Below are 14,167 nucleotides of genomic sequence, written 5' to 3'. Positions count from 1 at the left end.
TTAATTTACATTTCGCATATATAATAAATAATTTGTTTATCAGTAAAATAGGAAGAAGTGACAAATGACAGACATAGATACGAGTAAAAGTACAAAGAAATAAAAAATAGAAATTGCATACAATTTATGTATTTAAAAATATTTATATGGGGATCGACAAGTTGGAAGCAAGTCTACTTGACATCAGGCCGGTATGTTCTACTGATAAAAAATATTTATATGTACATGATAAGAGATGAATATTTATGAATATATTTAATTGGACGAACATAGACCGCCACGCGGAAAAACATGTGTCTTTTATTGGCAAATGAATTTTCGCTCGGGATATCCAGCAAATTAAAACCGTATCCTAGTATCGTCTTGGCTCGTCGATATATTGTATTTCGATATCGCACGCGTGCCCTTCAGGCGCCTAATGAATATGCATCGTGCTCCACGACGCGGTTTACTCTCTTTCTTTATCTTCTCGTTCCTTCCTTTCTCGTTGGACTAGTCAATAAACCTAAGCGACCATAAAATCCAATTAGTGTGAAATTAATACCTCTACACGGTGAAATGGCGGAAGAAGCGGAGATCAATTTATATTGCGAAACGGTAGAATACGTCGAACAATTTTCTACGGGCAGGAAGCGTGTACCACTATGGACGAGGAATAAATTAATGAACGTGACATGAATATTATTAGAAGTCAATTCAGTTAATTATTGACCGTTTTCTGGAGGAAAAAATAAACTTTTATGGCGACAAATAAATAGGTGTCGACATTATAAGAACATATATATTCATAATAAAAATTGATATAATGATTGAAGATTATGAAGACAAGTTATATCGATAAGTAATTAGAAGTAAAAAATATATTCACGAGAGATGCGATATTAAATTCCGAAATTTTTGAATGAAACTTTTAGAGTTTATTATTTTTATATGGTAAATAATGAAATGGTAATTCCACCATTTATATATTAAATTTTCCAGCTTTTTTATTTAACTTTTTATGATCAAAAATTAAGAACTTGACATTTCTTCAACAATAGTATATAATAAATTAGAGTTTACGCTTAAAAAATCTTTTTTTTTTTTTTTTCATTACAAGAGAAAATTGTTAAAATTCTAAAGGAGTCGATTTCAATTTCGTTAGATAAACTCAGCGTATTTTGCTCGTTAGGATCTATCTTCGTTTCATACACGCACATAAATGATGTGTCTCGCACCGCATTCGCGAATACATCTCTCCCCAATCCTAGCCGTATACCACGAACACTCTACCTGTTTCATCTCTCTCTCTCTCTGCATACTCTCCCCACCATCTTCGTTAATTACGAGAACCCATACCGTGGCCGCAGGACCGGACCTATTACGAGCGATTACACCGCTATTAGTTACCTACCGGGTGTTCCACGGTGGAAGGCACCGAAAAAAGGACAAGAGGAAAGAAAAAGCTACCCAGATAGATTGCGCCGCGGCCCAATGGCGGCGCGATATACTGTACGTATGTAACTGGACCCGAGAGTGTGCAGGGGACTTAATAATGCAAAACCGCCGTTCCGCGTCTACGGATGGGAATTTGCATGAGGATCGTCAGTCCGGCTGCAAGAAGGCTCGATGATCGATGTATCGTTCCGCGAATTTACACTCGCGGATACCTTTGCAGATTTACAGGGATAGATGTGTGTGATTCATTTAGAATCTGCCACGGATCGAGATTAAAAAATGATACAATCATTTTTCAAGACTATATATTTGATTAGACAATTCAGATTTTGCATCAATTTTTTTTTAATAACATGTGCAATTGATGCAGCGAAATATTGTACAAGTCCTTTTATGTCAGAGATTTTAAATGATTTATATGTGATTATTGCGACAAATTACATATAATATGTTTACATTATACTGCGTAAAAGTATGAAATAATGTGAAAATTTAAGTGAGAGATTAATGAATATTGGATATAATATATATAAACATTAATATTAAAAAAGAAGTATTAATTAATATTCTTTTTTATTAAAATCAAAATTTATATATTAAAAATGTTTTATTCTTAAAATGAAATTCTATTAGAAACATAAAATTTTGATATTAAATTTTTATTGCATATAAATTAAATCGATGCATTAATTTTATTAATTATTATCGAAGAAAATTTTTTCATTTTTAGCGCTTTATTTAGAACTTTAGAATTTTAGTTAGAAAGCGTATATCTTTTAAAAGAGACGTACTGATATACATGTTGTGTCTTCAAACGTCATTCGATCATCACTATTTCGAGACTGTCTCAGGTAGGATACACTTAGGATAACCAGATCTCTTTTATAACCGTGCTCAAGGACTACCTGTGCACTCATCGTAAATGTCCTGCGGTAGAGACCATTTTTAAAAAGAATTCAGTAAGTAGCGAGAGAAAGAGAGAAGGATTTCGATGATAAGCCGGGAGAGTGCACAGGAGCCAGACAAACAAATATTTGGGTGGCAGCAGATAATCGAGTCTTCACATTATATCTAAATCCCGTTAGTCCGCCGAGCACGAATTCTGAAGGTTCGAAGCCTGATAAATGCAGCTATAGACACTTGCCTATCGTCTGGACTTAGGTATACATAAGCTTCCTATCCCGTGCACCCGAGATATACTATAAGCTCTTAGTCTTTGAGATTATTTTAAGAAGGGAAAGTATGTGTCCTTATTAAGAGCTCTATCAATTAGTTTTCGCTCGATTATTCGAACTGAAATTATCTACTTTATGCTATTCACGTGTTATACATTTTTTAAACACGTCTTATGCAATTATTTATTTATTAAAAAATATTTTTCAAATATTAGAGCGTTTATAATACAGTCTTTCTATATCACATATCTGTGATTATACAAATAAAATTCTGTCCGAGTCTTCGGTGCGTAGAATGAAAAGAAAGTTCCATTATGAAATGAATCGACTCACCTCGTAAATACATCCGGGTAATGCGTTCTGGAGAAGGCCTTTTCGAGCTCTTCCAGCTGAAAGCTGGTAAAGGTCGTTCTGTAACGGCGTTGTTTTCTCTTGGGCGCGAAGTCGTCGGCCTCCGTTTCGCTCTCGGGGCTGGTTGGCGCCGCTCGCGGATGAGCGCCTTCTTCCTCGGGCCTCACCTCCTCCGTGGAGATGCCCATTTGAGTGGACTGGGGCGTCGTCGTCGTCGTTGACGCCGGCGCCGATTGCTGATGAGGTTGCGGGTGAGGTTGCTGGCTCACCTGAGTGACCTGGCTTGAGCTGCTTGTGCTGCTCGCAGGACTCGTCTGCGGGACAGCCTGCTCGTTGCCTCGCAACGAATGATCTGCAACAAAAATTTTATGTGGCTTATATAATAAATGACAAATATAATAAATATTATAAATATAATAAATATTATAAATATAATAAATTATATAAATATAATATATATTATATTTATGATTTAAAATTATATATATAATAAATATTAAAATAAATGATAGTAAAATGAGAATAAAAATATAATTGTAATCTATATAATAAATTATAATATTGTAATCTCTTATGTGATAAATAATGATAAAAATATAATTCTGATGCAAGTATTCTTTTTATATGATTGCAGGCGAGTTCTTCAACGCAAAGCATGATCAGCACTCGAAAGCTGCAATACACGTAAGCAAAGATTGAAAACAACGTTTCGGTGAGTCGAACTTTATGACGAGTAGTTTTGTCTCAAGCAACGTTAAATATGATATATTATAATTATAATTTATGATAGATTATAATTTACATCTACCTCAGAACGATCATCTAGATTAGTATCATGATATTCATTTGATTTTATAATAAATTGTTTCATCGAATATAATCATACATTTGAACAAAATAATCCTACGAATTTTTATTAAAGAATTACGCATAAAGATAAAAGTAACAAAGTTACAATATCAATATTTAAAAATTTTACAGTTTATTCCGTATGATTGAAAGTATTAAATGTTTAGTTACATGTAGACAACGTTTCAAATTTATTATTAATAATAATAGAAATACAGAAAATTATCATACTAAAATATACGATTTTGTATATCTCTCATATAATATATCATATATTAACATTAGCAAGATGAAGATGAAGATGTGCGATTGTGTACATCATATTTTAATTTCTGGGAAGTTAGTTGTTAGAGTCTTGTTAATCCAATCGCAATTGAAACACGAACGGAGTGTGAAAACGATTCATTAACTCTGTCACGTGATCCGCTGACCATACCGTATTATCAGCGACGATTGGATTCCACGAACGATTAGGGAAATCATTGTGGTCTTGTTAGTTTCCGTTGTGAATCTTAAACAACGTCTATTCGACGCTGACCATAAACTGCTTAAGAATTTAGGATTTACACGCCTCAAATTTCCGTTTTCGTAGAAAGATTTACGAAAAGATTGCCGTAAAATTGAACTAATTATTAAAACAACTATTAGATTATATATATAAAGAAAAGTTTTTGCACAATTATCGACTAATTTATATAATGTGAGATTTAAAAAATATCTTTTATTAACAAATATTAATATTTTTTTTAAATATGCGAGCTTGTATAGAATAAAATTTTTTATTGGCATTTTTTTATTGACAGTAAAATAGAGATTAGTGTAAAGTAAAATATATCGTAGAAAAGTAGGGTATATCGTTTTTCGGAAAATAGGATTCTATTACAAATAACAGTGTTAAATTTTGAAGTAAGTACATCTTTAATTATTAAAATTTGATATAAGGTATGTATATTATAACATGTGTTGTCTCGATTTTCATGTGTCCGCAAAAAATTCATATCAAATACACGCAAGCTATGTTATCGAAAAAAATAAACGTTAATGCGCAAGTGTCTGTGAATTTGGTATGACATTCTAAAAATTTCAAAAAAATATTAAGAGTTTCAATGGTTTTCATTTTTCATATGGAGCTTTTTTAAATTTTTCTTAGGAACTGTCGAGCTATGAAAAGTGCTATTATAAATCTTAATATTTTAAAAAATTTTTAGAATATCATGCCAAATTCACAGACACAATGCGCAATATATAAATTGAACAAAACCATATAAACGCCTCTCGCGCCCATTCATTTTCTTACATGACCCCTTAATTCTGTCGCTGAATTTTGCAAATTTGCCACGGTTAATTTCAGCACATTGCATCGTTATTTAATCTAAAAAAAAATATCTTGCGCGAGAAGACGCGGTGCGTTTCCGTGGCAATTTGTGGCGCAGAAATATAAAATTTAACAATTTACTTGGCATCTATGTTATTCATCGTAATCATATTAGTAATGTATAGGCAAATAGGATGAAAACATTGCATTTGGTATACTTACTTAAATGCATTTTTCTTTAATTTTTCTCGAATAAAGCGATACTTAATGAAACTACTTTACGTAATGAATCTTATGTATATCAAACATGAGAAAATTTTGAACATTTTTTGATCAAATACATTAGATCAATTTTGTAAATTTTAGTTTAACTTAACTGATTTTAACTAGAATTAATTTTTTTCTATTTTTGAATACAAATGATATATCCAAAAGATTCTAATAGAAAAGTTAATTTTAAAATGTAATGTGACGCTATACGAGACTGTAAAATATGAATATACATATGATTTATTACTGGATATGATTTATTACTACATATTGAAGGTAAAGAAGCTGATTAAAATAAACGAATACTTTAAAATATAAAAGCTGACGCACATTTGCATATATGTATGTGTACGGCAGAAGTATCATTCCTTTCACTGCAACTTTGCCTCGTAGGGGAATTAATAATTCCTACGAGTTCACACCTTGGCATGATCGCGATGCCGGTTTCGTGGCAATCGTGTAACAGCATTCGCTATTACTTGTCAGTTGTAACTGAATTATTCGAGCTAGATCCGCAAATGGGTGGCTTCGAGAAACGAAATAAAAATTACTGCTACTAACGTATAAATATTAAGATACATTTTTAAATTTAAATTTCTTCAATTTTTGAAATATACTCAAAATAAATATTTGAAATAATCGTATAGATAATTATAACAAATATAAAATTTTTTAAAAATTGTTATGACATATCTAATGATAGAACATCTAATTATAGAACGCATAAGAAAAAATAATATGGCACATAGATTATGCGAAGCGAATATATGTATGATGTATTCATAACCTTGATAGTTACAAATATTCATTTATAAGTTCAAACAGTATTGAAATTTCCATTATTATGCACGGTATTTGCATAAATTCTATTGTATGGCAATTGAAATTCTTTTTTTTTCTTTCCCAATACGTTTGCGTTACATATGTATGTTAATTCAATTTAGCTCAATTTAGATTTTCCACGCAGCTTAATTCGCAACCATTACAAGTGTATACCTGTCACGTTCCGCGCAACTTTTATATCGTAAGATCTCTTGCTCGTCTGCAAAGTCCTTAAAGAAAACGGCGGTTGATCGAGTAAATTTCTACGAGCGAGAGATTCGATGAAAAGCGGAGGGTTAAATAGGCGTGAGATATAGGAAGATAGAAAGGGCCTTTCGAAGAGGTTTTACGCGGTTCTTAAGCAGCAGTTTTTAATCGAGTCAATTTATCGGAAATGAGCTTATAATGCAGGTAGCCCTGATATAATGCCGATAATACACAACAGATCCAAATCTCGCTGGATTTTCCTTTTTGTTCACGCACACGCATTACAACTACGAGTGCAATTACGAGTTCGTCGACGCGCAAGAAGCGAGGTAGAAAGAGAGAAATAATGTTAAAAAAAGAGAAAAGGAGAGAGAGAGAGAGAGAACAGAATGTGTAGGTAGCCTTTTACATTATAATAGCATTAATGGAGCCCGAGGCCGCACTTAAGCGTTCGCTCGCCGGCCAGTTCATCGTTATTAACTGAAAATTACCGAAACCGAAATCTAATTCGCGTAAACACTATAATTTCGCATACCGTGGAGTCGGGAGTCGCTCTAAGCACTCGCTCTCTCATATTCTTCCTTCGCGATAACGCATGAAATTCTTTGGCTTAATCGAGCCAAACAAATAGACGCCCTTGAGATAACGCATCTATTCGCTATAAGTAGTAGAGACTGTATCGATTTTTGATCCTAAGCACTGCTCATTTTGTGTCGATTTTGCAGCCAGTTTCGCATTACACGATATAGATAACGAAATTAATACAAGGAACAGATGTTCAATATAGTTATTTGTAACTGTGTTAGCGCTCGATGAAGCCTTCTAAAACGTTTTAACTTTATCGATGAAGAAAATGTTTTACATCTTTTATTTTTTGCATTTTAAAAATTATTGGTATCAATTCTATGGTATTTATATAAGAATTCCTCGTGTGTTGAAAAATCATTATTGAGAAATAATTCATTCACTCCATTGTGATATGGACCATATTATTATATGATAATTTTAATTGACTGATTATATAGTTTCAAATGAAAATATCGGGAAAACGCAAATTTTTAATTAAGCATGAATTTATAAATGTCAAACGACAAATTGCTTTTAGCATAATTATAGAAAACTCGGCTATATCACAACTATATGCTTCGCGTTATCTCGTCGATGTTATTCCCGGCGCGGATTAGTGATAGCTGGTTTATGCGTGGCAAGTATGTGTCGTAATAAACATCGCCGGGAAACGTGTTTTAATGCGATTTTCATCGCGAAACGGCTGGTAACCTGCATCGCATCGACGTTACTTAATTTACCGCGAGTTCGATCTCGCGAGGACCCATTTATTTCTCTCCATCGGTTGTTGCACGCGCGCCTTGACAATATCATGAATGTTCAATTAGATACGTCATGCTCGATTAGAAACGATAGAGCAAATTGCAGGGCTGTAGCCAGTGATTAATCTTGGGGACGCCGAAGAGATATTACTTTGTTAATACGACCAATAAAATTCTACAGAGCATTAATTTATGCGCATGTTACATTTTTTTCTTCATTTATTTCCTTATTACGCTCAAGCTTGCATGTATTAATATTTCAATATCATCGCACAGAATTAAAATTTCAGAGGAGAACGTGTAACGATGAAATCTTCTATTTTATTTAACTTCGATTTTGATTTTAATTGGAATTTTTTTTTTCAATTTTTCAAAGATTATATATATATAAAAATCTAAAAAATATTTCACTCATTAATTAATATGTCAACGGTGCGATGCGAATGTGGGAAAGTTTTATAAGATGCAAATACATCACTGCTATATCCGCGAAACGAAAAAGTTCTGTTACATCTATTGCATTTATGCGCATCTATATTAGCGTCTGATAATACATGTACATACGTAGGTTATACCCGATTTATCACCGTGTAAATTAGCACATTGCAATCAATCAATTAGCTAAGTCATTGTGTGACCGCGATGTACGGTATGCACTATAGACCACAATAACGGTTGTTATTTACCCGGTAATCCATACCGCGAATAATAATTAAGTTTTCTCCGATCTTTTCCACTAGGAAATTTCTTGTGATTCACGCGGATTATATAAAATATCACTATATACATATTCTCTTTTTTTCTTTCTCTCCCTCTTTTTTATCATTTGTTGTGCTAGTGGATCTAAACACTTGTTTCATAATCTTAATTAGTTTTTGAATTTTTAATATAGAATATAAATTGTTCGTTATGTATGAATTTCTGAAGTAAAGCGAGAAAAAAGGAGAAAGTTATCTTCGATTTTTACTACATTGATTTAAAGCAGACAATTTTGTTTGTACTTGTTGGACAGTAACGCGCGTGACACAGACCTCTCTTGTGTGAGATTAAACTGTCCTCATTTACAAATTATACTATGTTTTGCGATACTCGAGACCAATCGATGATATTCCTTGCGATCATCCCCGCGATTAAACTCGCGCACGTGTAAAGTATCGTTCACTCGGAGTTTGACATCGCGGTATTGTAATATTTGGATTTAGCATAATGCAAGAAATATATCATTTTAAAACAAAAGTGAGCAAGAAACTCAAACATAAAAATTAATTTTGAGTACATCAATTTTCAACACTGCAGTTGCAGGAAGATGATTTCTATTTTTTACTTATATATATAACAATAATAAAATCATGATAATTATCTATAATTATGATATTATTTCTTATTTCCGTATATACAATATTCTAAATTCAATTAATTAAAATAATGCTAAATATTAATATTAATATAATGCTAAATATAAATATTAATATTAAATAAAATCCTTTGAGGGTATAGGTAAAAAATTCTACATGTCTGAAAAAAGATGTTGCGGGAACGCCGCTAATTCTTGACATAAACGGTGCATGGAAAATGCAGTTATACCGTATTACACAGCTGTGCATGAAGGCTCTCATGTGAACGACACTTAATATAGTCTTCGCGGATCGTCTTTTTGCGTCGGTTCAGGCACCTCGACCGACGACGCGCTCGGAGAGATGTTTCTACATCGAATCATACTTGCAAATTCGTGCTAATAGACGCATCAGCGCATCCTGCGACACGGATCGGCGTCGACTCGACCGTATTCGATCCCTCGCGCGCGATAATAAGCGGCAATTACGAATTATCGGCGAGTCCTCTGATACATTCGCTCCTGCCGCGATAACGCCGCAGATAGCGCCGGATACATGTACCCTTCCGGATACGGGCGATGTATCTATACGGTGTCCGATGTACCGCGAATGCGCTTGTAGCTCCGCTGTTGCTCCTTTAATGCGAAGAGAGCGCGGTGAGATTGCGAGATATATACGGAACACCTGATTATGAGTGCACTCCGGACGTGCGAGGGCAACCTTTGATCCTTTACAATTTTGCATTATTCATCCCATTTTTTGAATATTTTTTTTATCTCGTCGAAACATAACAGAGTGTCTAGCGATCAAGAAAATCTGGAAAACCGGGTATTGTCAGGGAAAAAAGCCAGGAAATCTTACTATTTATCTGGATTTTTTTCACATTATTCTACATTTGTTTCAATAATTGAAATTTTTGATTAAATAAATATAGACTTTTCCTTGACCACCAGTACGCTAATTTTCTGTGTTGTTAAAAATCGATTCATCTACAGCGTGTTCGTTAATTTATATTTTCATTAATAAAACTAAAAAATTGTGTATAATATAAATAAAAAAGGTGATTATTTAAATAGTTTACAGTGACATGTTTGTCTCGATTATCGTACATAATGCAGATTGTATAATTAATTAAAATTTTTATTCTTTTAATTTCCGAATCTTTTCATTGTTGACAAAAATATCTCAAGAATTTCATGATTTAATATTTAATTGATTTATCATATAGATATGTGCAAATTATATATTTGGAAAAAATAATATTAAAAAGTCAGGGAAAAAATTAATTTCTGGTCTTGGAAAATCTGAAAAGGTCAAGGGAATTTTTTTCATTGAGTCTGCTGGACACCCTGACATAAATAATCTCAACTCTTTCGTTATTAAAGGGGAAAGGTAGAATTTTTTGTCACGTTCGTTCATCCGTCATTATATACATGTCAGAAATACAATTAAACTTATTTCACAGATATACATTCTATGTATTCTGCTATTTTATAATTTATTAACAACGTGCGTATTTCACCCGATATTACGTAATAGCTTCGTAATTAAACCGCAATGAAGAATACGAGCGTTGTAAAATGATTTCTCGGTAAACCGATTATAGCTCTCCGGGCTCTCTATTGACTCGTGTAATTTCGCGCGATTCAATCGATAGATTCGATTTCGATTTCTCGTGGTTCATTATGAAACGAAAAGACTGACTCAGGCGGTGATTTACGTAAGTGTGTAATATCGATTTAGTCGATAATCAGCATCGCGGCAAAACAGATAAATAGATTTTCCACTATAGTGTCTTATGCCCAGAGTTACTTTTTTTGCAATAAATCGTTGAAAGTATATCCTAACTCGGCAATAAAAGTTTAACAAACGGCGGTAATTCGAAACTAAATCTCGCAAATTGAAGTGCGCTGTAAATTTTCATACCGCGTTAAAATTAATAACGAACAAGGTACGGCTATATCAATTGAATTATTTTACAATTTTATCGCACTTGTACTTTCAGCCAAAACGAGATATAATCGCGCGATCTTTTTTTCCTACCTGTGATATATTTATACGGCCTCGGTCTTTCGTGATTTAGCACGAATTTGTCTCGCGAACGGTCTGGCAATGATCCGTAAAATAGATCCTGTCGTTCCACTGTATGCGCAATCGACTCTCGATTCTCGGAGTCGCGATTCTCGAACCGCGTGAAGTATCGGCGCCGCGATATCGCGATTGCGTATTTATGAAACGTCCTGCGACCCCGTCGTGCGCTCACGTATCCGCCGATTATTACGTTGTAAAGATTATCGTGTAAACTGGGACGCGTGCTTGTTAGTACGTTTTGTGCACGTATATATATATACAGACACATACACGCGACTACCAGTGAACGCCGATGAAACATTATCTCTCGGCGGAGTCGGAGAAAGGCGAGGATTAAACAACGTCATAGGCGCCGACAACATTTTTCTCAAGACCCTTTAACTTCCCACTCCTCAGGTTTATGCACACAAATGCTGTCCTTATGAAAACATAAATTCTATGCTTTGACAATTATTCATTTGATTAAATATTATAACAGTAAATTTAGGATTTCTAGTAAATATTTGATATGTGATAATTATTTGTTTCTTTATACAAAGATTCATCAAAGAAATATCTATATCTTTTAGTGTGAAACATTTCGTGTGTACCATATTAGGATAAAAAAAAAGAAATTTTGTATCATGTTTAATTTCTCCTCTTTAATTGTAATATTAAATAATTTCAGATCGAAAATTAAATTGAATGCTGATAATTTTTTATTTTATGCAAGAAAAAGAATTCTCTGCACTTTTATGAACATTGTGTGACCAATTGGATATAAAAAAGTTCCCTCTGCTCATGTAATTTCTCACATCTCAATTGGCCATTATGCGTTCCGAAGAAAGATCAGACGATTTACATATGCAGTAAGATTCCTGCGAGTATAGCACATCTATGGCTCGTCCCAGAAGATCGTGCACGATCACGATCTTCCCTTTCACGATCGACGATTCCTTTACATCTAATTGGATATCCCGGAGAGAATGTATCCACCGACCGATTCGCACATCCAGTAATTATGATCGGATGTAGCGATAGTCTATTGCGCCGGTGCCAGGGTTATCGGACACGGAGCAATGATCATTTACGTGGTCGAATCGTAACGAATGTAATTACCTATATATATTACCGAAGTCTGTATACCTACCGACGCAATAAAATTTGAGTATAATTTGTCGATCACTGTCACATCTATAAGAAAATTCCAATGTAACGTATGGAAGAAATTCTCTCGATTATATATATTACGATATTACCACAATGAATTGAAGAAAAAATTGTTACGACTAAAATAACTTAAATCAATATGTATATTTGTTAAGGAAAATTCATTCCGTTATATATAATATTAGTACATGATATAAATACGATAATTGAAACGTATATATTTGACTTAAATACTAATATATGTTAGTCAAGTTAACAACATTTTTTCTCAATGCATGCAGGTACATATATGTTGTTCCGTTCTACGCGCGTCCGCGTCTCGATAGTGATCGTTAATGATTTCTGCACACATGATCTCCGGGGAATGTCATGTTACTCGCCGCCGGCAGTATTTGCACACACTTCACCGTGTCTTGATACTTTGATGAACGCGCACACGCGGTGTCTGTCAATATAGTAGCCGCAACGGTGTACATTATCGATTATCGCGAAGCAGAAAGAGAGAGAGAGAACTTCTCGAAGATAGATGTGGTTCGGTCTCCTTTAATCGCCACTATACGCGCGCGGGATCTTTAACAGTCATTAACTACTAAAATGAGAATTGCGCGCACAAATCCAATTATATACTAATATATACATATATTGATATATATATAAATATAAGTGGAGACTAAATATACATATACGTACATTTTATATTTTCTCAATATGTAGCGTAGCACATTGCATTCCGTGCATCGGGGTGAAGATATGCAGTTATAGTCGCTATATGGATTGGAATGTCGATTGGAACGTTGCAACATACTTGTAATGATTTATTGACTACCACAAAGTTATTGATTACTTTCGATTATTCCGTAATTTCTGTGTCGAACAAGTATATAGATTGATCCCTATATATTGATTTCTAAATTGAAAGTGTACTCTAGTTGATAAAATTAAAAAATTTCAAGTATCTGTCTAAAAAAATATTAACATATCTTTAATTAACAATTTTCATCAGACAACGAAGATGCAGGAATTAAAATTTTAGCGCCTTTAATGTATAGCGTTATATAATTGTAAGAAGACATTCTACACATTTTCAATTTTAAATCAACGTATAAATTACTTTCGCGTGTGTATATTACAAAAATTTCGAAAATATATATGGATGACTTTTATTTCCATCAATTTGCATCGATTTACGTCGAGGCGCGTGGACTAATCGATCGATCGGTGCATGTTCGAAAATCAATAATGGTCACCTAGGCAGATGCACCGTCTGTCGATCGTCGATAGGGATTCGCAAACGATCATTAGAGTCTCGGCGCGAGGCAATCGGCACGTGTGATAAATCACACGCATCTCCTATTGCAAAGTTTAGCAATGTGCAAAATGTAATTGGCCGCGCTTTCAATCTATAATCTAAATCCATATAGCTGCGCATCGAAGGTTTTGCCCCCTAAGCTAATAGCGCCGCTCATTTTCGTTTTTGCCGGGCGCGCCTTGATCCCGTGTAATTAGAGGTCGCGTTTTTACTCGCGCGAAATGGATGAAGTTGCTACAAATTACGCAAATCTGATGTTTCCGACTGAGTGGGTGATTTATTTTTTATCGCGTAATTATTGACATGATATTATAGGAAGCCTATAACGCAGCATGCACGTGCAAGATGCGCGTTTAAAATAAAAGAGAGAGAAAAGAAAATGCTGACCAAGTAGAGAGAGATAGAGAGAAGAATTATTTTATCAATTACGTATATATAATTGAATAATTTTTTTATTAAAAACTGCGGACGTTCGGATCGTTAATATCCCCAATTATTGTGTGGAGATTCCGCAGCGAGACCCCCTGCTG

The 14,167-nt window shown here is 33.9% G+C and overlaps 1 protein-coding gene across 1 annotated transcript in view; it reads right to left on the bottom strand.

Annotated features, from left to right (window-relative positions):
- The window catches only part of LOC114929234 (aristaless-related homeobox protein A), a 126,537-nt gene that overhangs the window by 24,832 nt on the left and 87,538 nt on the right, over window positions 1-14,167 (bottom strand). The window contains exon 2 of the mRNA XM_029300712.2: window positions 2,946-3,315. Within this exon, the coding sequence (XP_029156545.1) occupies window positions 2,946-3,315 (370 nt within the window). The remainder of the gene's footprint in view (window positions 1-2,945; window positions 3,316-14,167) is intronic.

This window comes from Nylanderia fulva, unplaced genomic scaffold (assembly GCF_048542155.1).
Source record: "Nylanderia fulva isolate GAGA-0341 unplaced genomic scaffold, ASM4854215v1 Scaffold14, whole genome shotgun sequence".
Classification (NCBI taxonomy): Eukaryota; Metazoa; Arthropoda; class Insecta; order Hymenoptera; family Formicidae; genus Nylanderia; species Nylanderia fulva.
Note: the sequence above shows the minus strand (reverse complement) of the source record. Positions and strands in the feature narration are given on the sequence as shown.